General features: G+C 40.4%; 1 protein-coding gene across 1 annotated transcript in view; it reads left to right on the forward strand.

The window, feature by feature from the left end:
• The window catches only part of LOC124712470, a 76646-nt gene that overhangs the window by 26257 nt on the left and 23849 nt on the right, over positions 1-26540 (forward strand). The window contains exons 3-4 of the mRNA XM_047242769.1: positions 15670-15791; positions 15951-16046. Of these exons, the coding sequence (XP_047098725.1) occupies positions 15670-15791; positions 15951-16046 (218 nt within the window). The remainder of the gene's footprint in view (positions 1-15669; positions 15792-15950; positions 16047-26540) is intronic.

The raw sequence follows: 26540 nt of genomic DNA on the forward strand, positions 1-26540 counted from the left end.
CAGTGTGTGCAACAGTTCCGAGCATTCTTGGAAATCTTTTAGAATAATAAATGAACAGGGCCTTAAAAAATTCAATGATAGCCTAAAAGAGATAGACTGGAGCCGAGTTTATAGGGAAACAGATGTAAACAAAAAGTACAATTCATTTTTAAATGAATTCATGTCTGTATTTGAGTCCATCTTTCCCAAAAAAGTAGTTAGAAATAGTCATATAGGCAATGCCAAGAAGTCTTGGATCACTACAGGGATAATAACATCTTGTAGAACAAAGAGGATGTTATACAGTTCTCTCAGGACTTGTAATGATCCAAAGAAACGACAACACTACAAACTTTACTGTAGCATTCTCAAGAAGGTTATAAATAAATCTAAAAGTATGTGCATAAAATCAGAAATTGAAAGCTCAGAAAATAAAATTAAAACTATATGGAATGTAATAAAGAGGGAAACTGGCAGGACAACAGGGAACATGTCTCAGGTAGAGATTAATACAGGGGACAGTATCATAAAGAAACCTGAGTTGGTTGCAGAAATATTTAATAACCACTTTTTGAGAGCAGCAGAGAAGACAGGCTGTAATGGTTCTATGGAAGAATCATTGTCCCTCTTACAGAAAGCTATTAGCAACAGAATCCCACAGTTATCCTTACCTCCAGTTACTGTAAGCGAAGTCATAAGAGTAATTAGATCATTAAAAAATAAAAATTCTGCTGGTGTGGACAATATTTCTAGTAAAATACTGAAACACTGTTATAAATTTGTTAGTCCCGTCTTATGCAACATATTCAATGCATCCCTACAAGATGGGATTGTCCCTGACAGACTTAAGTTGGCTGTAGTGATTCCTCTCTTTAAAAAAGGGGATAAAAGCATTGTTACAAACTATCGCCCAATATCCCTATTAACTACCTTCTCGAAAATTCTAGAAAAACTCATGCACAGGAGGATTGTAGACCATCTCAACATCCACAGTATCTTAAGCAAAAATCAGTTTGGGTTTCGTGCCGGTCTTTGTACTGAACAGGCAATATTCTCTTTCAGCAACCAAGTTTTGGAAGCCATTAACAAAAAAATGTCTCCAGTGGGTATTTTTTGTGATCTTACGAAAGCCTTTGACTGTGTAAACCACCAGATTCTTTGGAAAAAGGCAGAATACTATGGTTTAGGTGGTACTGTTGGCTTGTGGCTACAATCATATCTACAGGATCGGAAGCAGACTGTAATGCTAAATGGCTCTTCTGGAGAACCTGCCTCATCTGAATGGGGCACGATAACGTGTGGTGTGCCTCAAGGCTCCGTTTTGGGCCCACTGCTTTTCCTCATCTTTATTAATGATCTTCCTCTTTGTTCTGAGACAAACAGCAAATTTACCCTGTTTGCCGATGATACCACAATTCTAATTGACGATTTGATTGATCATGATCTTGAAAAAACTACAAATACTGTTTTTAATGACATCTTAAATTGGTTCTCCTCAAATGGTCTCTCGCTCAATGCAGATAAAACTCATTATATGAGGTTCCATACAGCACAAAGTAATCCCGACGAAATTAACATAAAATGTAGAGATCAACCAATACAGAAAGTTGAAGACACAAAATTCCTGGGTGCTTACATAGACAGTAAATGTAATTGGTCGGTTCACATTCTTCATCTATGTAAAAAACTTAGCTCGGCAACATTTGCATTACGGGTAATTTCTTCAGTGGCTGAAGTTGACACTATTAAGGTTGCCTACTTTGGCTACTTCCACTCATTGATGTCATATGCTATCATATTCTGGGGGAACCAACCACTTGCAAAAAAAGTTTTCACCATCCAAAAAAAAGCAATCAGAATAATGTGTGGGGTCCATCAAAGACACTCTTGCAGGCACTTGTTTCGGAAGATAGGTATCCTAACAACTGCCTCACAGTATATTTTTTCCTTGCTGACCTTTGTGTGCAAAAATTATTCCATCTACCAAGACAACAGTAAATTCCGTGGTTATAATACCAGAAACAAAAACAATCTACATTTAGAAATGAAACGTCTCACTCTGGTACAAAAAGGAGTTTACTACTCCAGCATTAAGCTGTTCAATGCTCTACCACTACATATCAAATGTGTTCATACAGAACTGCCAAAATTTAAACAAGTTCTCAAAGATTACCGGACAGAGAAATCTTATTATACTGTGGATGAATACCTGAAAGAAAATGTATACCATCACTTAACTTATTGTGTCTAGAAGTAGTTCAATTGATTTTATTGTGCATTTGGGCATTAGCGCACTTTTTGTAACAACAGATTGGCTGTACATGTATTTACTCTTGTAGGTCTAATATCTGATTTAACTTTGTGCTCTTATCTTTAACCTTTATTTGAAACTCCTTTTTCTGTCAAATGGTAGTTATGTTATCTAGCTGACATTGTATCTGTTACTTTATTTATAGTATGTCTTACTTAAACTATGTACAATTTTCCATTGAATTGCCCTTGTATTTATTGTAAGTTTAAATTGAAACCTGTACAATTTGACACGTTCCATATCCTTGTGATTGACTCACTAACTGGATCTACGGAACAAGAAATAAATAAATAAATAAATAAACACTGGGTCTCACCCAGTCCAGCAATATCTGTGGGGTTAACATGTCTGTACTGAGACAGAGAACTGCTGAGAACTCATGAGCAATAACATATGAAATTAAGTAGGGTGGGGTCCACATCTGTGTACCCCATCTAAGGAACTGTCATTGGAAGTAAGTATTGCAGGCGTCTCATACAGAAAAATATGCGGATTCCCTGGAAAGCCCAAAGCTGCAGAGCTGCAACCTGGATATTATGATACTCTCCAAAGGGAGAAAGACAATGGCGTAATCCCAGCATTGTGCCTCAATACCAGAAATTGAGATGTACTGCCCTTGAAAGCAAGCAGTTTGCCAGGTGGCCTTGATTAGTCAGCCACCAAAGGCACTGCCCCTTCCGTCACTTGTATTTAAGCCAGCTTGGCGTCAGCACACATCTGGGCTCCATCCATTGTCTGGTCACTGCCACCATGTAAAACCTGATTAGGGCACATTTCAGACTGCTGCTCTTGTTGCAGTGCTGTCTGGCTGGACCTGCACAATACTACAGCTATTCATTTAGATTCTCCACAACTAGACAACAACATGACGTGAGACACAAGAACTAACATAAACAAAATCACTATTACTAATTCTACAGCTATGTCCTTAACTAAGTCATGGCTACCTAAGACATGTACATATCCACACATTCACATATTTTGGATAATTACCAGTAAAATTAAAATTGTAGCTTGGTCCTGTAAATGAAAGTTATGTGGTTAAAGACAGAAAAATGCACATCTTCTTATTCTACCTTGTTGGTGCTTTGTCTTTGGTTCAGATGTTATTGTGGAGAAACCTAAATAGAACATGTGTTAAAAATCTCGTTAGGAAATTTCTTAATCTAAGCTGTTGTGCAAAAGAGTCAACTGTTCCTGGATTAGAGCAGATATGGACATTGGTGTATCATTTCTTCTCATAGGCCGCATCTCCTTACTTACAATACTGCATACTCTCTCCTCCTACAATAGAAGTAAAACTCATTTCTATTACATATGATAAATGCCAATGCTCCCTGGCATCACACTACACAAAACAAAATTTCGACTCTCAAGGTATGGGTCCATGCAGTGGTGGCATGGATCTTTCCTATATCAGAACTGAACACCCTGAAAATGCACGACACAGATATCCACAACACATGAAAACAAAATGAAAACCTGTTTGCTGTAGACAAAAAATCTTCATCAGTATTACCTACAGCAATCAGATGGTTCACCCCACTGTCACTTCCAGCTCAATGTTAGATGCTTTACAATTGCTGCTATACCAAGTAAGCTAGCACGTCTTCTGCATCATTCTTTATAGCAATGGCTGGCATTCCTTCCTGGTACATTCTAACAAGTAGACACATTAATTAGAAACCTACATTTTACTGCTCGCTACCACACATCATCTATTTACGTGGGTTGTAAACATATGTCAATATTCAACAAACACAAGATTTGTAATAGAGATTGGAAGGAAAAATATCAAAAAATTTCCTGCTTAACATAATTGTACTCTATGCTATGAATTCCTATGGTCTAATACTATGCTAGTCAATGAAGGGTTTTGGGTGACTGATGTGGTGAATGCCCACAGATTTCCCTATTCATGACTGTTGTTAAGCTTAGACGGGCTCTTCTTTGGAATTGTTTCTCTTCTGTAAAGTGTTGTATTGGTGATCAGGTCTGCATCTTCTTTCAATCATGCTCTTTCACTCAGCATGAATCAGAATTCTTGCAGAATATTTTTAATGGATTCAATATCATTGCCACATATGCCAATCAGTATTTGTTGATGGCGTGGTGGGAGCTTCATATGGCAGAAGCATCACTACACAGATCAAGGAACTGGTTCTTTTTGACCAGATCCTCAAAGAATTTGACAGTACTTTTAAATATTGAGGTGATCAGATGATTTCATGTTTGATGCATTCCTTCTTCTTGGTCGACCAGCAGTTCACCAAGGATGCATCCTTAAACTCTTTGTACGGTGAGCACATTGTCACAGTTGTATACCTTATTTCTGCAACACTTCCCTCAAGGTACCAACATACAAAATCTAGTTTGCATGCGAGTGGCCACTATGAAGGAAGTGAGAGGACAAACTGAGAAATGAAGGTCTTCAGGTGTAGAGTATTCCCATTATCTCAATAGTTCTGGAATTTTCTGACAGACACAAAGTACTTAAAATCAAACCAAACATAACATCTGTACAGCCATGTAATGATGTTCCTGACAGACTGTCTGGTACTGACTGCAAACTCATAATGCCTGCATCACTTACTATAGGACTCACCATATTGCTGATCAACATCTATACTCTGCAAACCACCATGAGGTGCATGGAAGAGCGTACATCCCACTGTACCAGTTATATGGGTTTCTTCCTGTCCCATTCACGTATGGAGCATGGGAAGAATGATTGTTTGAATGCCTCTGTATGTGCATTAATTATTCTAATCTTATCCTCATGGTCCCTATGCGAGTGATACATAAGGGGTTGTAGTGTATTCCTAGAGTAATCATTTGAAGCTGGTTCCTGAAACTTTATTTAGAGAATTTCGTGGGATATTTTACATCTGCTCCCCATGAACCATGGACCTTGCCATTGGTGGGGAGGCTTGCGTGCCTCAACAATACAGATAGCCATACCGTAGGTGCAACCACAACGGAGGGGTATCTGCTGAGAGGCCAGACAAACGTGTGGTTCCTGAAGAGGGGCAGCAGCCTTTTCAGTAGTTGCAGGGGCAACAGTCTGGATGATTGACTGATCTGGCCTTGTAACACTAACCAAAATGGCCTTGCTGGTACTGCGAACGGCTGAAAGCAAGGGGAAACTACAGCCATAATTTTTCCCGAGGACATGCAGCTTTACTGTATGATTAAATGACGATGGCGTCCTCTTGGGTATAATATTCCAGAGGTAAAATAGTCCCCCATTCGGATCTCCGGGCGAGGACTAATCAAGAGGATGTCATTATCAGGAGAAAGAAAACTGGCGTTCTACGGATCAGAGCGTGGAATGTCAGATCCCTTAATCGGGCAGGTAGGTTAGAAAATTTAAAAAGGGAAATGGATAGGTTAAAGTTAGATATAGTGGGAATTAGTGAAGTTCGGTGGCAGGAGGAACAAGACTTTTGGTCAGGTGAATACAGGGTTATAAATACAAAATCAAATAGGGGTAATGCAGGCGTAGGTTTAATAATGAATAAAAAAATAGGAGTATGGGTAAGCTACTACAAACAGCATAGTGAACGCATTATTGTGGCCAAGATAGACACAAAGCCCATGCCTACTACAGTAGTACAATTTTATATGGCAACTAGCTCTGCAGATGACGAAGAAATTGATGAAATGTGTGATGAGATAAAAGAAATTATTCAGGTAGTGAAGGGAGACAAAAATTTAATAGTCATGGGTGACTGGAATTCGTCTGTAGGAAAAGGGAGAGAAGGATACATAGTAGGTGAATATGGATTGGGGCTGATAAATGAAAGAGGAAGCCACTTGGTAGAATTTTGCGCAGAGCATAACTTGATCATAGCCAACACTTGGTTCAAGAATCATGAAAGAAGGTTGTATACATGGAAGAACCCTGGAGATACTAGAAGGTATCAGATAGATTATATAATGGTAAGACGGAGATTTAGGAACCAGGTTTTAAATTGTAAGACATTTCCAGGGGCAGATGTGGACTCTGACCACAATCTATTGGTTATAAACTGTAGATTAAAACTGAAGAAACTGCAAAAAGGTGGGAATTTATGGAGATGGGACCTGGATAAACTGAAAGAACCAGAGGTTGTACAGAGTTTCAGTGAGAGCATAAGGGAACAATTGACAGGACTGGAGGGGAAGAAATACAGTAGAAGAAGAATGGGTAGCTTTGAGGGATGAAATAGTGAAGGCAGCAGAGGATCAAATAGGTAAAAAGACGAGGGCTAGTAGAAACCCTTGGGTAACAGAAGAAATATTGAATTTAATTGATGAAAGGAGAAAGTATAAAAATGCAGTAAATGAAGCAGGCAAAAAGGAATACAAACGACTCAAAAATGAGATCGACAGGAAGTGCAAAATGGCTAAGCAGGTATGGCTAGAGGACAAATGTAAGGATGTAGAGGCTTACCTCACTAGGGGTAAGATAGATACTGCTTACAGGGAATTTAGAGAGACCTTTGGAGAAAGGTGAACCACTTGCATGAATATCAAGAGCTTTGATGGAAACCCAGTTCTAAGCAAAGAAGGGAAAGCAGAAAGGTGGAAGGAGTATATAGAGGGTCTATACGAGGGCGACGTACTTGAGGACAATATTATGGAAATGGAAGAGGATGTAGATGAAGATGAAATGGGAGATACGATACTGCGTAAAGAGTTTGACAGAGCACTGAAAGACCTGAGTCGAAACAAGGCCCCCGGAGTAGACAACATTCCATTAGAACTACTGACAGCCTTGGGAGAGCCAGTGCTGACAAAACTCTGCCATCTGGTGAGCAAGATGTATGAGACAGGCGAAATACCGTCAGACTTCAAGAAGAATATAATAATTCCAGTCCCAAAGAAAGCAGGTGTTGACAGATGTGAAAATTACCGAACTATCAGTTTAATAAGCCACAGCTGCAAAATTCTTTACAGACAAATGGAAAAACTGATAGAAGCTGACCTTGGGGAAGATCAGTTTGGATTCCATAGAAATGTTGGAACACGTGAGGCAATACTAACCCTACGACTTATCTTAGAAGAGAGATTAAGGAAAGGAAAACCTACATTTCTAGCATTTGTAGACTTGGAGAAAGCTTTTGACAATGTTGATTGGAATACTCTCTTTCAAATTCTGAAGGTGGCAGGGGTAAAATACAGGGAGCGAAAGGCTATTTACAATTTGTACAGAAATCAGATGGCAGTTATAAGAGTGGAGGGGCATGAAAAGGGAATCAGTGGTTGGGAAGGGAGTGAGACAGGGGTGTAGCCTATCCCCGATGTTATTCAATCTATATATTGAGCAAGCGATAAAGGAAACAATAGAAAAATTTGGAGTAGGTATTAAAATCCATGGAGAAGAAACAAAAACCTTGAGGTTCGCCGATGAGATTGTAATTCTGTCAGAGACAGCAAAGGACTTGGAAGAGCAGTTAAAGGGAATGGACAGTGTCTTGATAGGAGGGTATAAGATGAACATCAACAAAAGCAAAACGAGGATAATGGACTGTAGTCGAATTAAGTCGGGTGATGCTGAGGGAATTAATTAGGAAATGAGACACTTAAAGTAGTAAAGGAGTTTTGCTATTTGGGGAGCAAAATAACTGATGATGGTCGAAGTAGAGAGGATATAAAATGTAGACTGGCAATGGCAAGGAAAGCGTTTCTGAAGAAGAAAAATTTGTTAACATCGAGTATAGATTTAAGTGTTAGGAAGTAGTTGTATGGAGTGTAGCCATGTATGGAAGTGAAATGTGGACAATAAATAGTTTAGACAAGAAGAGAATAGAAGCTTTCAAAACGTGGTGCTACAGAAGAATGCTGAAGATTAGATGGGTAGATCACATAACTAATGAGGAAGTATTGAATAGAATTGGGGAGAAGAGGAGCTTGTGGCACAACTTGACTAGAAGAAGGGATTGGTTGGTAGGACATGTTCGGAGGCATCGAGGGATCACCAATTTAGTATTGGAGGTCAGTGTGAAGGGTAAAAATCGTAGAGGGAGACCAAGAGATGAATACACTAAGCAGATTCAGAAGGATGTAGGCTGCAGTAGGTACTGGGAGATGAAGAAGCTTGCAAAGGATAGAGTAGCATCGAGAGCTGCATCAAACCAGTCTCAGGACTGAAGACCACAACAACAACAACAACAACAACAACAGTTTACATCTGTTTTTAAGAGCCTTCCATTTCAGTTCAGTCAGCATCTCTGTGACACTCTACCATGGATTAAACAAACCTGTGATCATTTGTGCTGCCCTTCTCTATACACATTCAACATCCCTTGTTAGTCATATCTGATATGGGTCCCACACACATGAGCAACATTCTATAACTGGTCACATGAGTGATTTTTAAGCAAAGAAACCAAAGTCTACTACCTGCTTTACCCATGGCTGAACCTATGTGATCATTCCATTTTATATCCCTACAAAGTGTTACACCCAGGTATTTGTACAAGTTGGCTGATTCCAACAGTGGCTCTTTGATATTATACTCATAAGATCCTACAGTTTTTTGTTTTTTGTTTTGTGAAGCCCAAAATTTTACATTTCTGAACATTTAATGTATGTTGCCAGTATCTGCACCACTTTGAAATCTTATCAAGATTTGACTGAATATTTATGCTACATCTTTCAGATGGAACTTAATTATAAAAACTGTGTCATCTACAAAAAAGCCTGAGGTTACTATTAATATTGTCTGCAATGTTAGTAATATATAGCATGAACAGTGATGGCCCCAACACACTTCCATGAGGCCTACCCGAAGTTACTTCTGCATCTGATGATGACTCCACATCCAAGATAACATGTTGTGTCCTCCCTGTCAAAAAGTTCTCAATCCACTCACAAATTTTACTTGATACCCCATATGATCTATTTTTCTACTTTTGACAATAATTGTAGGTGTGGTACTGAGTCAAATGATGTTTGAAAATCAAGAAATAAGGCATCTACCTGACTGTCTTGATCCAAAGTTTTCAGTATGACATGTGAGAAAATTGCAGGTTGGGTTTCACATGAGCGATGTTTTTGAAATCCTTGCTGGTTGGCATTGAGGTGGTTATTCTGTTCAAGATACCTCATGTTTGGGCTAAAAAAAAATTAAAAAAAAATGGCTCTGAGCACTATGGGACTTAACTTCTGAGGTCATCAGTCCCCTAGAACTTAGAACTACTTAAACCTAACTAACCTAAGGACATCACATACATCCATGCCCGAGGCAGGATTCGAACCTGCAACCGTAGCTGTCGCGTGGTTCCAGACTGTAGCACCTAGAATCGCTTGGCCACTATGGCTGGCTGTTTGGGCTCAGAATAGGTTCTAAGATTCTACAGTAAATTGATGTCAAGGATATTGGATGGTAGTTTTGTGGATCACTTCTACTACCCTTTCTGTAGACAGGTGTTGCCTCTGCATTTTTCCAAGAGCTGGGCAGGTTTTTTGTTCAAGGGATCTATGATACATTGCAATGAGAAGGGGACCTAACTCGGCTGCAAATCCAGTATAGAATCTGACAGGGATTCCATTGGTCCCTGGAGCTTTGTGCAATTTTAATGATTTCACTTGTTTCTCAACACCACTGGCACTGATACTTATTTCATTCATCTTTCCATTGGAGGAATCATGCATTGCTCTCTTGTCAGCCAGATGAATTTCACTCAGTATGTGTTTATCTATAGCTCTGTGCTTTGTTTGACACCTATCATGCAGTAATCTTGGTTTCTTTAGAAGCATCTTTACAGTGATTGTCAAACATGGAGGTTCCCTCCCATTACAAACTGTTCTACTGAGTACATAGCTGTCTAATGCATAGTTAACTATTGTTTTAAGCCTGAACCAAAGTTCCTCTGTATGGTCCTACCCTGTGCTTAAACTTTCAAGTTCCTCATTGAGATATGACCCTACTGAATTTTTAACTAGTTTACTGAACATATAGATCTTTCTGCTTGTTTTAGTTGTACTTTGTAATCATTGTTGCCCCAGCTGCATCATGGGTACTAACATCATTTTTAATGTGGACATCCTGAAAGAGGTTGGGTCTATTTGTTTCCATTAGATCCAATATATTTCCATCATGAGTGGGGTTCCTATCTCTTCTAGGTAATCTTCAGAGAAGGCAATTAGTAAAATTTCACAGAATGTCTTATCACACTCTCCACTAACAAAACTGTAATATTCCTAATTAATTGTTTGATGATCAAACTCTCCACTGATGATACAGTATGATTGGGGAACTTAAATGCAAGTGAACTGATATTTTCTCTAAAGTTGTGGGTTACATCAGGAGATGAGTCTGGTGGGCAGAACGAGGATCCAGTTATCATTTTATGCTTGACCTGATACTGAGTCTTGCCCAAACAATCTCACATGCAACTTCAATTTCTACCTCAGGGGATATGAGGTTATTGTCTACGGCAGCAAATACACCACCTACATTTCCCATTTGCCCATCCTTTTGATATACACTTAAATTTTCCCCAAAAATCTCACTGCCATCAATTTCAGGTTTCAACCAGCTTTCTGTACCTAGTATTACATGAGCTTCACTGCTTTTCATGAGCACATCAAACTCTGGTGCTTTATTGTGAATGCTTCAGCAGTTTACTGTTAGGTTTTTTTATATTCTCACCCATGAGAGGCATTTCTTTTGAACTTACACTGATACTTCTGCATTTGCTAGCCTATCGTTATGTGGGTTGGATGGAGAGTTGCCTAAGATAAATAACCCGTGTGTGCACTCCACACGCAGTCAGCTACCTGATTGGCACCCTCAGATGTGTAGTGCACACCTGACCTATTTAGGTGGACCCTACAGTTCTCAACCCTATGGTGCAAGTCCAGAAATTTGCAGCCTAGCTTGTCACAGATGTTTTGCAGTCTCTGGTCCGGTGCTTCCACTCAACTCAGAAGCAAAGGGGACAATGCTGCAAATTGTGAGCGCCATTGAAACTCCATGAGCAAGTCTTGCCTTCTCAACCTTCTCTGTCAGTCTCTTGATGTCTCAGAGCACATCATATCAACTGATCCCTTCTTCTAGTCAGGATGTGCCACAAATTCCTTTCATCCCCAATTCTATTCAATGCTTCCTCACTAGTTATACAATCTACCCATTTAATCTTCAGCATTCTTCTGTAGCACCAGATTAAAAAAGCTTCCATTCTCTTCTTCTCTAAACTGTTTATTGTCCATGCTTCACTTCCATGCATGACTACACTTCATACACTTCCAGAAAAGAATTGCCTAACATTTAAATCTATATTCAGTGTTTACAAATTTCTCTACTTCAGAAATGCTTTTTTGCCATTGCCACTTTACATTTTATATCCTCTATATTTTGGCCATCATCAGTCACTTTGGTGCACAGCTAACAAAACTCATCTAGAACTTTTAAAGTGTCTTGTTTTCTAATCTAATTCACTCAGCCTCACCAGATTTAATTCAACTACATTCCATTATCCTTGTTTCACTTAAGTTGATGTTCATCTTATATCCTCCTTTCAAGATACTTCTAAAGAAACCAAGATTACTGCATGATAGGTGTCAAGCAAAGCACAGAGCTGTAGATAAACACATACTGAGTGAAATGCATTTGTCTGGCAAGAGAGCAATGCATGATTCCTCAATGCAACGGCACTTCCAAGTCCTTTGCTGCCTCTAAGAGAAGTGCAATGTCATCAGCAAACCTCAAAATTTTTATTTCTTCTACATGAATTTTAATTTCTACTCCAAATTTCTCTTTGGTTTCCTTTGCTGCAATGTACAGATTGAATGACGCTGAGTGTAGGCTGCAACATTGTATCATTCCCTTTTCAACCATTGCTTTATTTCCATGTCTCTCGACTCTTATAATTGCTAAGTGGTTTCTGTACAAGCTGTAAAGGGCCTTTCAGTCCCTTAATTTTACTCCTACTACCTTCAGAATTTCAAAGAGTGTATTCCAGTCAACACTGTCAAAAGCTTTCTCTGTGTCTACAAAAGCTATAAACTTATGTTCACTTTTCCTTAACCTGTCTTCTAAGATAAGTTGTAGGGTCATAATTGCCTCATGTGCTCCTACATTTCTCCAGAATCCAGACTCATTTTCCCCAAGGTCACCAGTTTTTCCATTATTCCTTAAAGAATTTGAGTTCTTATTTTGCAACCATAGCTTTTTAACTCTTTATGTGTGGTCAGTGGTTTTATATGGTGTGGAAAGTTGGACTTTGAAAGTGAACACCATGAACAAGTTGGAAGCATTCAAGATGTGATTATATTGAAGAATTCTTAAAATTCCATGTACAGCAAGGAAAACAAATGAAGAGATCTTGAGAATAGTAACCACAATGAAACACAAGAAACAAGCTTACTTAAGGCACATGATATGAAATGAAAGGTATCATTATTCTTAAACTGATAGTTGAGGGGAAGATTGAAGACAAAAGAGGAATTTTTAAACTGATGGTTGTAATGTTCACCCTGTCAGCACCTGCTTTCTTTGGAATTTGAATTATTGTATTCTTCTTGAAATCTGAGGGTATTTCACCTGTCTCATACATACTGCACACCCAATGGAACAGTTTTCTAATGGCTTGCTTTCCCAAGGCTGTCAGTAGATTGGGCAGAATGTCATCTACTTCCAAGGCCATTTTTTGACTATAAGTCTTTCAGTGCTCTGTCAGATTCTTCTTGCAATATCATATCTGCCACCTCGTCTTGTTCTACATCCTCTTCCACTTCTGTAATATTGCCCTCAAGTACATCTCCCTTGTATAGAGCCACTATATACTCGTTCCAACTTCCAACTTTCCCTTCTTCGTTTATGACTGGTTTTCCATCTGAGTTCTTGATATTCGCACAAGTGGTTCTCTTTTCTCCCAGTGCCTCTTTAATTTTCCTGTAGTTTCTATCCATCTTGCCCCTATTGAAATCTGCTTCTAAATCCTATATTTTTCCTCTAGCCATTCCTGCTTAGCAATTTTCCACTTCCTGTTCATCTCATTTTTTAAATGTTTGTATGCCCTTTCCCCTGCTTCATTTACTGCATTTTTATATTTTCTACTTTCATCAATTAAATTCTGTATCTCCTGTGTTATCCAAGGATTTCTATTAGGTCTTGTCTCTTTGCCTACATGATCTTCTTCTGCCTTCATCATTTAACCTCTAAAAGCTACCCATTCCTCTTCTACTGTATTCCTTCCCCTTATTCTGGTTAGCTGTTGCATAATTCTCCCTCTGGAACTCCCAACAGCTTCTGGTTCTTTTAACTTATCCAGGACCCATCTCCTTCATTTACTCTCTTTTTGCAATTTCTTTAGTTTTAATCTACAGTACATAACCAATAAATTGTGGCCAGAGTCCATATGTGCCCCTGGAAATGTCTTACAGTTTCAAAACTGGTTCTGAAATCTCTCTATTACCATTATATCATACCACAAACAAAAGCAGCTCATATATCTTGCACATTCTTTCTGTTACTTGTTAAATTTTTGGGGGGGGGGGGGGGGGGGAAGGGAACCAAACAGCAAGGTCATTGGTCCCATAGGATTAGGGAAGAATGGGGAAGGAAGTCGGCCATGCCCTGTTAAAGGAACCATCCCAGCATTTGCCTGAAGAAATTTAGGAAAATCACAGAATATCTAAATCAGGCTGGCCGGATGTAGGTTTGAAACATCGTCCTCCTGGATGCAAGTCCACTGTGCTAACCACTGGGCCACCTCGCTCAGTACTTGTTAAATGTTTCAGTAATCAATAATAATTACATCACACACTGCTGTTGGCTCACCAGGATGTGATGTCCTATGATGTGATATAGCGTGCCAGAAACAAAGTTGCTCCAGGTCTCCTGGCTTTAGTGTTGCTCCCGCTAGCTTTTCTGACACTATACTGTGACAGTGTCATCTGTGTTAGGCAGTGTCAGCCCTGTCAGACAATGGGGGAGCAGGTGTCAGCTTGTCACCATGGCTATTCCAGCTTCTTCACCCTGACTGTGCGGATTCACTCAGTGGGGAGTAGGAGCAAGTTCAGCATTGCCGATATTGCCAACAGACTCATCTGTACACCAATGCTTCAGGCACAAGTGTTGTGGGAAAAGTGTCTGCAGAATCCAAGGTCATCAGTGGCATACATTGCCAGGATTCCGGCCACTGTTGTAGCAGGACATTGTCTAAGGAGAAGAGCATTCTCACTAGGCAGACAGCTTGATGACAGCTAATGTTGAATCAGTGTTGGTGCCCCAGTCATACTTCATGAGTATCCAGTGAATAGCAGTGAAGTTGAAGTCATCCAGTAAGCAAACTCCGTTCCCCAGTGGTCGTCTGGCGGAGTCTCTAAGCAGGTTATCTGCCAGTAGAGTCCCAATTTGGCCCTTGGGCCCATTGGTGCTCCATGAAGGACCATGTGACAAGCAATCCTATAGAACTATTGCTAACTGATGTTGATGGCTGTGCCATTGAATGGTGATTGAGTGATGATGCTTCTCAGGAACACGCACACGCAGTAACTCAGTCTACAGCAGTCACTGAGTTGGTATCCTGGCCTGGGAGAGGGCTATTAATACAGACCATACAGACCTATTAATACAGACCATGATCCAGCATGTTGTGCAGACACCCCAGGTGTCATATTGTCTCCCTGTTGTAGTGATGAAGGCTTCCCATGTTTTGATAATACCACTGATTCCAAAAAGTTTGTCATACCTGTGTACTGGAGTCAGAAAGGTTGGCATAACAGTGAAACATCTACTTCTGCTTTCTGCGATGGTTATGCTGTCATTAAATTGTGACCAGCAGGAGCTGGCTATCTGTCACTACACTTGGTATTCTTACCTTCAGTTTATTACATCTAATAACAGGTATACATTTCTATTCATTTATTGCTGAGTGATTTTCCTCCCTCAGCTTGATAAACCCTTTTCTGTAAGTGGATGGAAAAGTTTGACGAATTGTAGGTGCAACAAACATGCCTGCTTCGTGCGCCATCAGCCATGTTAGCCATTGCCTCACTCCTACTCCATATGCACCACCACTCACTCCCTCTTCTCCCATGCCCATGGAATTCTCTCTACGCTATTTTGTTGGCTCCAATCACGTACCTAAACTCTGCATTTTTAATTCTTGAACATCATATTGCATATATATAATCACTCCTTTTATGAACTGAAGTGACCCCTGGTTCTGAAAGCTACCATTTTTTTTTTTACATCTTTTGTTCATTCGTATGTTCATTACCATGTACATAGTATATGTTCTCCTGCATCCCCATGACTGTTATTAAGTTGGTTGTAACTTGAATTTTTAGTTACACGTTTGGTTTATCTGCTCTATACATTCAATTTTAGCTCTCTCCAAACCAAAATTTCATACCAACCATATTTTATAATTGTGTTCTAGGTGCAGCACACTGTTCTACTGAAACTCATCAGAAAGACTTCAGCGATGTTGTGATAAAGAGTTTGTGTGGAAAACCAAAGGATGTAATTATTGATATTTTATCAGAAGATAAATCATACACTGTAAGTAAACAGTACACTACACTCCATGTAAAAATTAACTGACACAGATATTTCAAGTATTTATATATGTAAGTTGAATTACATTTATGAGAACAGATATAAAATGAAATATGCTTAAATCTTTATCAATTTTTTTGACATTTTTCTAAATATTTTCAGTATTTACCTTCAAAAGTATCTGTGAAAAGATGTGATGGACATTGTCTGACGGGCACAATATGTATTCCAAGAAAGAAAAAAATGACACCAATTGCAGTAAGTAAATTATGCGTTATATTTTGTACATCATAAGCAACCCCAAAATTTACAGCATTATTTCTCACTATATACTTTCTTTATGCTACTACAAAGCTCCTGAAATGTCAGTGTTCAAATGTTATGCTCTATATTTCACAAGCCTGGCCTCGCTTTTCAAAATTGTAGATGCAAATTTATCTCACTTCTGGAATCTTGAGCCTTACCTTCAGTTTATGGCATCAGATAACAGGTATCGACCATAAATAACACAACACTGTACCAATCGCATAATGATGAAGAATATTAAAACATGTGGAACAAGTGAAGAACAATACAGCAGCAGTTCTGCATAGCATGAATCTGACGAATCCTTGGCATTTCTGCAGGTATGTGGCAACAGATGCTTATCCACAGGTGATACGATTCCTGTAAATTATGGGCTGGTGGTTTGTGAATGCAGAACTGGAACTTGATAGCATTCCACATGTGTTCCACCACGTTCAGATCAGGCAAATTTGATGGTGCAGGCTTCAACATGAGTCATTATCATGCTTCTCAATGTCTTTAACATGATTCTGACCTTGTGATACAGACAGTTTATTCTGCTTGAACATGTCATTACTGTCAAGGAAGACACAAGCTTGAAAGGATGAAAGTGGAGTGTGAGAATATTCATATACATAGTCCACTGCTGTCAGTGTGTTTTGATTACTATCACAGGTCTCCTGGAAGCCCAGGAAAATATCCATTGCAGCATAAAATTGCCCCATTGGCCTTCATCTATGGCATGGTGCATGTCCCGAGCAGGCATCTGCCCGAATGATGGCATATCCAGGCACAACCATCAGACCAGAGTAATAAGAAATATGACTCATCTGATCAGGCAAAATGTTTGCATTGATACACAATCCAATAGTGATGATCCTGTGACTACCGCAGATGTGGCTAAGGATATCATTGGATCAATGTGGGAACACACAGTCACTGTACTTCGTCATCAGATCTACCACAGACTGCTGCCTATCTTGCTTTACAGAGTGGACAAGCCTCTGACCTCCACGTTCTGTGATGAAGTTTTCACACATTATCACCAACTTGGGCTATCGCTGTCCTCCAGCCATTTTCATAGCTGCTATGACCATAGCACAGAAACAGCTGATTATCTATCCCATTTCTGAGATGTTCATTCCCAGGTGCTGGACCTTGACAGTCTGCTCTTTATCAAAGTCATTTACGTCAGTGCATTTCCCTGATTGAGGACCATATCATTACTAGCATGATTCCCCTTTCATCTCCACTCCCTTGATCCTTACTGTGTCACATGCCTGCAACATGACCGTATGGGAGTTAGTCTCGCAGGGGACAGTAGTCATAATGTTTTGGTACACCTGTGTATGTCAACACAGAGATCTAGCTAACGGGAACTGCTCCTCGAAAATAAAAGCTGTTTACATGCTGTGAGAGAATGTTCCTCACAGACTGTGTTGTTGTCACCCTTTAAACACTATGGCATGCTTTGCATGAGGCTTTTTGTAGAGCATGTGAATTGCAGGATATTTGCATGACTAATTACCAGAATCACCCAAAATTCCCAAAACTATATTCTAACTCCTACATATAAGATTTAGAGTTACAGAATAAAAGTGTTATAACTGAAAAAAGCAAAAACATTAAAAAACAACACAGGTAGGTTTAAAGAATACATCTTGTAAGATTACCACTTACTTTTCACAGTTTTATTTACTTGAAACTTTTTGTATGATTATAGTTTAATTTTGCTAATAATGGAAATACTTATGAAATAAAATTATTCAATAATAGACCTTTTCAAAACAATTTGTGTGAGTTTATTCATGCTAATGGAAAAACAGGCATCACATTTTAAAGAAATATATTTGTAAATACTCTACAGCAAAGGAAGTCATGGAGAAAGAGTGTCCATTCCAAGAGATGTCATAGCCATCAAATTTAAACCCGAAATGAAGCCTTCCCCATCTACCTGCCTTAGGACCAGGTAGCATCCTACAAATGTCTTCTTCCTCAAAACCTGACACATCAGGAACATTAGGCTATACAAAAAAATCTTCATCTGATTCCATCTTGGAATGCAGTTTCTCAGAAACAAAATTTTACATCACTGATAAGTTGTCCAACATAAAATTTTACACTATTAGCCAGCACTGATCAACTGATCTGCCAGTGTCAAAGAATATGGACGGCACTGCTCAGAGTCACCCCTTGAAAGACAAGCCTTCATATTTTATTTTTTTACATCACCAAAGTATAAATACAACATGTTATGCTGTCTGTAAATATCCATTCAAGCACTAACTTTGCCTATAAAAACTCGTTTCAAATTCTAAAACCAAAAATGCTTCTAATAACAAGGAAAGGTGTTTGTGGTTACATTTCCAGAAAATTACTTTATTTTCTGAAGTTGATATACAACATTATTTTGTATTGACTGTCACATCATCTGAAAGTATCAAATATTCATGATTTTTAATGACTGTAGCCTTAGTTCCATATTTAAACAACAGAGTGTGCATTTACTTTAAAAAGATGCTAAACTGCTGTTCCTGTCAATTGCTGTTCGGTCACCTCTCTTTACTGTCATGGAAATAGTTGCAGTAATAAACAATATATTATAGAATATAAGTTTGGAAGGTAGGAGACGAGGTACTGGCAGAAGTAGAGCTGTGAGGACGGGGTGTGAGTTGTGCTTGGGTAGCTCAGCTGGTAGAGCACTTGCCCGCGAAAGGCAAAGGATCCGAGTTCAAGTCTCGGTCTGGCACACAGTTTTAATCTGCCAGGAAGTTAAATATATTATAAGTCATAAGACAGCACATTACCACACATCACGGGAAGTTAATACAGCATAGTACTGAGCAGCACGGAAAAGTGTGTGTACACTATTCAAATTAATGTATCATAAGAATTTTTACAAACTTTAATGAAAATCTTTTATTAAAAAATGTTTATGTACGTGACTATAAACACTGCATAAACATATGAGCATTGCCTTTCAATGAAAAAAAATGATGCTGGCTGCAAGTCTAGGTCGCAACTAGATACAACATGAAGCCTGATATCTGGTTTATAATCAGAAAGTATATAGTGATCCCTATGTGATATTACCAATAAAAAGTGTTATGTAATTTATATTTTTCAACATCTTATAATATGCAATAGGTCTCATCTCTTATTTTATTTCATATGTTCAGACACACTATTAGTGTATGTGGCTGACATTTTATCAGATATTTTATTTATTGTTTAGTGTATTGTACCAATGAATTTGCTGCAATATTATAAAAACTGGAATGTGTCTTTCATGAAGGAATGCTGTAATCCTACAATAATAGGTAAGTAATCATTGTGGTTTTTTGTAATGAGGTCGACCAAATTTTTTTCCCTTGCAAGATTTGTGGTTATATCCAGGCAGCTCTGTCCCACAGTTATTTTATATTTTTTATGAATTAAATCGTCTTGCATTTTTTTATGCATTCTTATATTACTATGATACAGGCACATTTGTAACTGCATGCCTTTGTAAATTTTCTATACTAAGTATGTAGCGCCACCTAGTGGCAGCCTCTTGCATCTAGAAGTTCGTTCGTGTGTTGTCGGCCTGACTCTAGCTGCAGCAGGAACACATCTTCTAACACTGTACTATGTGAAGGGTATTTTGTTACCTGCTTATTTTACAGTTTTGATGTGTCTATTACGTTATGGAATGCAATGTGGTGTAACATAATAATGCCTTTAGTATGAAGGTCAGTGTGCACTATATCGAACCTAAGTCGTATGAAGTCTACCAGAAGCGATAGGGCTTTGCTCTATAGGACTGCGGCAAGTGACACATGGATGTTGTCTCTATGTGTTGTCCGAATGCCAAGGAACACCCACGTCAGTGCTTCATAGCAGGACCCACCATGGCACATTAGGGCCGTGTTCACAGTCCTGTGCCACTTCTTGTCCAAGCTGTTGCTCTGGAGATAGTAAGAGGTGGCGCACGTGTGACTGATGTCACACAGGCAGTATAGGTCTGTGAAGAGGGATGATTCAAACTGTGGGCCTGGTCTGTGGTGATCCATTCCGAGATTACAAAATGCATGATCCATGACTCTATAAATGTGTGCTCTGTTGTTTCTACTGTATATCATGAATGGGTACTGCCTTGACCGCATCTCAGTGATCTATCAATGGCTGAAAGCTGGTAACAGATGCCTTCAGATTGAGGAAGATATCCTGCAATGTCGACATGTACATGTTTGAAAAATGCTTTGGGTATCAGAAAGTGTCTTGGCTGTAGCTGGGCATATCAGCAGGTTTTGCTTCATTGACAAGGTAGGCAGCACTGTGCCCAGTGCCTGCAGTCTTGCTTAACCCCATGTCACTCTAACCCATCATGATGGTGGTATTATGATGTTCTGATTTCTGGGTGGCTCAAGTTTTGTAGTCTGTTGAACATTCCCTGACAGATACTGAGTGGCACTATGGGGGCATACTCTGTTTTGGGACATGTCACACAGCCGTGTTAGCTCTGTACTGGGTAAGATTCGGCATTTTATTCAAAGATTGGCTGTCATATCTGTTAAGAGTTCACTATGCAAGGGTTGTTGGCTTGCTCTGTGGCCATAAGTTCACAGTTATACTGTAACAAAATTGCACTGATCTGCAAAAGGGAATCAGCCCCTTCAATGTGGCGGATGTCAGTAGTGTACTGCAAAACAAGGTCTAGGTGGTGGAAAAGGCAGGGGTTGATGTCTTGAGGCTGATTTTAAATTGGGTCACAAATGGCTTATGGTCAGTGTAAACTGTTATGTAGTGCCCTTCTATGTCCTCTCAAAAATGTTTAATGGCAGTGTAGATCACAAGCAGCTCTTGATTGAACACAGACCATTTAGACAGGGGAAATGTAAGATTCTTGTAGATGAATCTAGTGGCTGCAGTACATCATTGACAATTTGCCAGTGTCTGTTGTAAGGGTGAGTCACATATTTGAGGTGGAATGGCCTAGTGTGATAGCACTGACTAGTGATTATTTGGAGGTCAGGAATGTTTCTTTCATGCTTGCTAGCCATGTGACCTTCCTCTTGCTGTGTTTGTCCTTTTTGGCTTGTGTGTCTGTCAGCAATGCATGTGAAGCAGCCATTTGTGGTAAGATGTGGTAGTAAAAGCTTAGTTTACCAAGGAAATGACATAAGTCATGGTATGTTTCCAGTAGACGAAGATTCTGGACTGTACCTATATGTTCTGCCATGGAGCAGATGCCACCCCTATTCAAGATGCGGCCCAGAAACGTGACCTTAGATTGTTCAAGTTGGGATTTAGCCTCATTAATGATAGTCTCTCCTTTACAGAAGGTGTCTAAGACCTGCTCTAAATGAACTGAGTGGTCTTCGAGGGTACTGGAGTAGATCAAAATGTCTAAATACATGTAGCAGTGGGGGAGGTAGAGAGGTGTCCATCAATGAATCACTGCTATGTGTGGGCCACATTATTCAAGCTGTATGGCATATATAGGTACTTGAAAAGCTCAAACAGGGTAACATTGATGGTTTTCACAATGTTGTCTGGGTGTGTTGGAATCTGCAGGTTTCAGCTCTCTGAGACTGCAGATGTGTGTGCAAGTTGCATTTGCATGAGTGTGTGTTTGTGCGTGTGTGTGTATGTGTGTCTACTGCTGACAAAGGCCTTAATGGCCAAAAAGCTATAATTGTGTGAACCTTTTTGTTGTGCCTATCACGACTCTGCGTCTCTGCTATATGGTGAGTACCAACTTTCCCTCTCTGGTATTGAAATTTGAGAACTGTTAGTTGTGAATGAGGATATTGTGGTCAAGGTTTGTGAAAATCACAGTTAAAGTTTACAATTGATGTCATAATACTACACAATATATCACATCCCTGAAAAGCATAGGTAATGTTTACAACTGACAATTAAATATGACACAGTATATAATGACACCCACATGAGTTTTGATAAAGTCAAGATGAAAAAACATGCATAAATTGTACGTACATCTACATCTACATCTACATTGATACTCCGCAAGCCACCCAACGGTGTGTGGCGGAGGGCACTTTACGTGCCACTGTCATTACCTCCCTTTCCTGTTCCAGTCGCGTATGGTTCGCGGGAAGAACGACTGTCTGAAAGCCTCCGTGCGCGCTCTAATCTCTCTAATTTTACATTCGTGATCTCCTCGGGAAGTATAAGTAGGGGGAAGCAATATATTCGATACCTCATCCAGAAACGCACCCTCTCGAAACCTGGCGAGCAAGCTACACCGCGATGCAGAGCGCCTCTCTTGCAGAGTCTGCCACTTGAGTTTATTAAACATCTCTGTAACGCTATCACGGTTACCAAATAACCCAGTGACGAAACGCGCCGCTCTTCTTTGGATCTTCTCTATCTCCTCCGTCAACCCGACCTGGTACGGATCCCACACTGATGAGCAATACTCAAGTATAGGTCGAACGAGTGTTTTGTAAGCCACCTCCTTTGTTGATGGACTACATTTTCTAAGCACTCTCCCAATGAATCTCAACCTGGTACCCGCCTTACCAACAATTAGTTTTATATGATCATTCCACTTCAAATCGTTCCGTACGCATACTCCCAGATATTTTACAGAAGTAACTGCTACCAGTGTGTGTTCCGCTATCATATAATCATACAATAAAGGATCCTTCTTTCTATGTATTCGCAATACATTACATTTGTCTATGTTAAGGGTCAGTTGCCACTCCCTGCACCAAGTGCCTATCCGCTGCAGATCTTCCTGTATTTCGCTACAATTTTCTAATGCAGCAACTTCTCTGTATACTACAGCATCATCCGCGAAAAGCCGCATGGAACTTCCGACACTATCTACTAAGTCATTTATATATATTGTGAAAAGCAATGGTCCCATAACACTCCCCTGTGGCACGCCAGAGGTTACTTTAACGTCTGTAGACGTCTCTCCATTGATAACAACATGCTGTGTTCTGTTTGCTAAAAACTCTTCAATCCAGCCACACAGCTGGTCTGATATTCCGTAGGCTCTTACTTTGTTTATCAGGCGACAGTGCGGAACTGTATCGAACGCCTTCCGGAAGTCAAGAAAAATAGCATCTACCTGGGAGCCTGTATCTAATATTTTCTGGGTCTCATGAACAAATAAGGCGAGTTGGGTCTCACACGATCGCTGTTTCCGGAATCCATGTTGATTCCTACATAGTAGTTTCTGGGTTTCCAGAAATGACATGATACGCGAGCAAAAAACATGTTCTAAAATTCTACAAGAGATCGACGTAAGAGAGAGATATAGGTCTATAGTTTTGCGCATCTGCTCGACGACCCTTCTTGAAGACTGGGACTATCTGTGCTCTTTTCCAATCATTTGGAACCCTCCGTTCCTCTAGAGACTTACGGTACACGGCTGTTAGAAGGGGGGCAAGTTCTTTCGCGTACTCTGTGTAGAATCGAATTGGTATCCCGTCAGGTCCAGTGGACTTTCCTCTATTGAGTGATTCCAGTTGCTTTTCTATTCCTTGGACACTTATTTCGATGTCAGCCATTTTTTCGTTTGTGCGAGGATTTAGAGAAGGAACTGCAGTGCGGTCTTCCTCTGTGAAACAGCTTTGGAAAAAGGTGTTTAGTATTTCAGCTTTACGCGTGTCATCCTCTGTTTCAATGCCATCATCATCCCGTAGTGTCTGGATATGCTGTTTCGAGCCACTTACTGATTTAACGTACGACCAGAACTTCCTAGGATTTTCTGTCAAGTCGGTACATAGAATTTTACTTTCGAATTCAATGAACGCTTCACGCATAGCCCCTCCTTACGCTAACTTTGACATCGTTTAGCTTCTGTTTGTCTGAGAGGTTTTGGCTGCGTTTAAACTTGGAATGGAGCTCTCTTTGCTTTCGCAGTAGTTTCCTAACATTGTTGTTGTACCACGGTGGGTTTTTCCCGTCCCTCACAGTTTTACTCGGCACGTACCTGTCTAAAACGCATTTTACGATTGCCTTGAACTTTTTCCATAAACACTCAAGTTTTTGAACATAAGTTTTCAAAATGAATTTGTGTGATGCATATGATTTAGCTCAAAGACAAAGAAAACACCAGGAGTCATCTTATATACATAACTATAAGTACATAAATGGTTGACTTGCACAGATTTTGCAACTTAGCTGACTTGTTGTCCCTTTTTACACTGGCGTGCCAAAGACGAACAGTGCAGCTTCAGTATATATCACAAGAAGGACGTGAAGTGCAGGGCACTGCAAATGCACATCCTTTTGGGGCGGGAAATATGTTTGTGTGAATGCTTAACAAACTATGTATTCAAACAATGGAAAATCCAGAATGGAATGTAACAATATTCTGAGAAGGAAAGTTGCTACTCACCATATAGCAAAGATGCTGAGTCGCAGATGGGCACAACAAAAAGATTTTCACACTTGAAAGCTTTTGGCCAATGGGCTTTGTCAACATTAGACACACATATACACACACACACACACACACACACACACACACACACAAACACACACACACACACACACACACACACACTCATGCAAAGGCAACTCACACACATGACTCCGTTTCAGGCAACTGAAACCACACTGCGAGCAGTAGCACCAGTGCATGATGGGAGTGGCGATGGGTTTGGGGAAAGGAGGAGGCTGGGGCAGGGAGGGGAGGGATAGTATGGTGGGGATGGTGGACAGTGAATTGGGGGAGGGGGGGGAAGTAGGGAAGGGCGGCAGCTGTGGATGCATTGCTGGTTGTCCATACCAAACCTACTAACCACCAACAATACCTCCACTTTGACAGCAGCCAGCCATTCCATACCAAGAAGTCAGTTCTGTACGACCTAGCCACCCATGGTTGTTGCATCTGCAGTGATGAGCAGCCCCTCTTGAAATATACCGAGAGTCTCACTGAAGCCTTCACTGACTGTAATGAAAATGAGCGTTTGGCGTCATTAGCTGGGAGGCCCCTTGTGGGGCAGGTCTGGCGCCTTGATGCAGGTCTCATTACATTCAACGCCACATTGGGTGACCCGCTTGCCAGGGATGAAATGATGATGAAGACAACACAACACCCAGTTCCTGAGCAGAGAAAATCTCCGACCCAGCCAGGAATCGAACCCGAGCCCATAGGACGGCTATCAGTCACGCTGACCACTCATCTATCGGGGCAGACACGGACTGTAACTATCCTCCCAACCTTGTTTAAATCTCCTGTGCCTTATCTTTCCAGCCTCCCACCACCTCCCAAAGTCCCACCATCTGGCCACAGAGGAGCACTCCCCTCGTAACTCAGGACCACCCAGGACTGGAGCAACTGAATTACATTCTCCGGCAGGGTTCTGATTACCTCTCATCATGCCCTGAAATGAGAAATATCCTGCCCACTATCCTTCCCACCCCTCCCACACTAGTATTCCCCTGTCCACCAAACCTACACAATATACATGTCCATCCTTACACAACCCCTGCTCCCAATCACTTACCTCATGGCTCATACCCCTGTAATAGACCTAGATGCAAGACCTGTCCCATACATCCTCCCACTTCCACCTATTCCAGTCTGGCCACTAACATCATCTATCCCATCAAAAGCCGGTGGTCTACAAGCTAAGCTGCAACCACTGTGCTGCATTCTATGTAGGCATGACAACCAACTAGCTGTCTGTCCGCAGGAATGGCTCTGACAAACTGTAGCCAAGAAAAAAGTGGACCACTCTGTTGCTGAACACGCTGCCAAACATGATATCCTTCATTTCAATGACTGCCTGTGCCATTTGGATCCATCCCACCAGCACCAGCCTTTCTGAACCGCACAGGTTGGAACTTTCCCAAGGACAGTGTTCTAAAAATGTTCTGAACAGAAAACTGTTTGGCAAAGGTTGTTGGCCAGTAGACTGGTGGTGATTGGGACCAGGAGGATTATGGGAGTTATCCTTGCAACACATCCTTCACTCCTGTAATTCTCCTGGTCTCTATCTCTGCTAACATAACTGTCCCCATACCACCTGCCCAACAGTTTCCCCTACCTCTATCGTACCACCTCCTCCTAGTCCATGCTAACTTCATTGTGTGCCCCACCTGACAGACTCCAACGCTCATGTCTCACATACCTAGCCCTGGCACCTGCCACCGGCCCTTCCTTCATTCCAGTTCTGCACATCTGCTGCCTCCCTCTAAGCCACTACCTATCATCCTTGATCCATCCTCCTGCTTCTCACCTCTTTCTCCCACAACTCACCCCAACTGATATAGTCTCGTCAGGCCACCTGCAAAACTGCAATCCCAGCGTTATGTGTCCAGCCAGCACAATGTTGGTGATAACTGTTTATTGTATCTGAGCAATCATAACTGCAATGGGCCCTTCTTGGTGCAATCAAAGTTCTACCATTTTCCGAGAACTTTGAACTTTATGTAAATCCCCTTTTATTTAGTGAATAGTTCCAGGTATAGAAATGAGGGTTTTAGCAAATGATAGTA

This window comes from Schistocerca piceifrons, chromosome 1 (genome assembly GCF_021461385.2).
Source record: "Schistocerca piceifrons isolate TAMUIC-IGC-003096 chromosome 1, iqSchPice1.1, whole genome shotgun sequence".
Classification (NCBI taxonomy): domain Eukaryota; kingdom Metazoa; phylum Arthropoda; class Insecta; order Orthoptera; family Acrididae; genus Schistocerca; species Schistocerca piceifrons.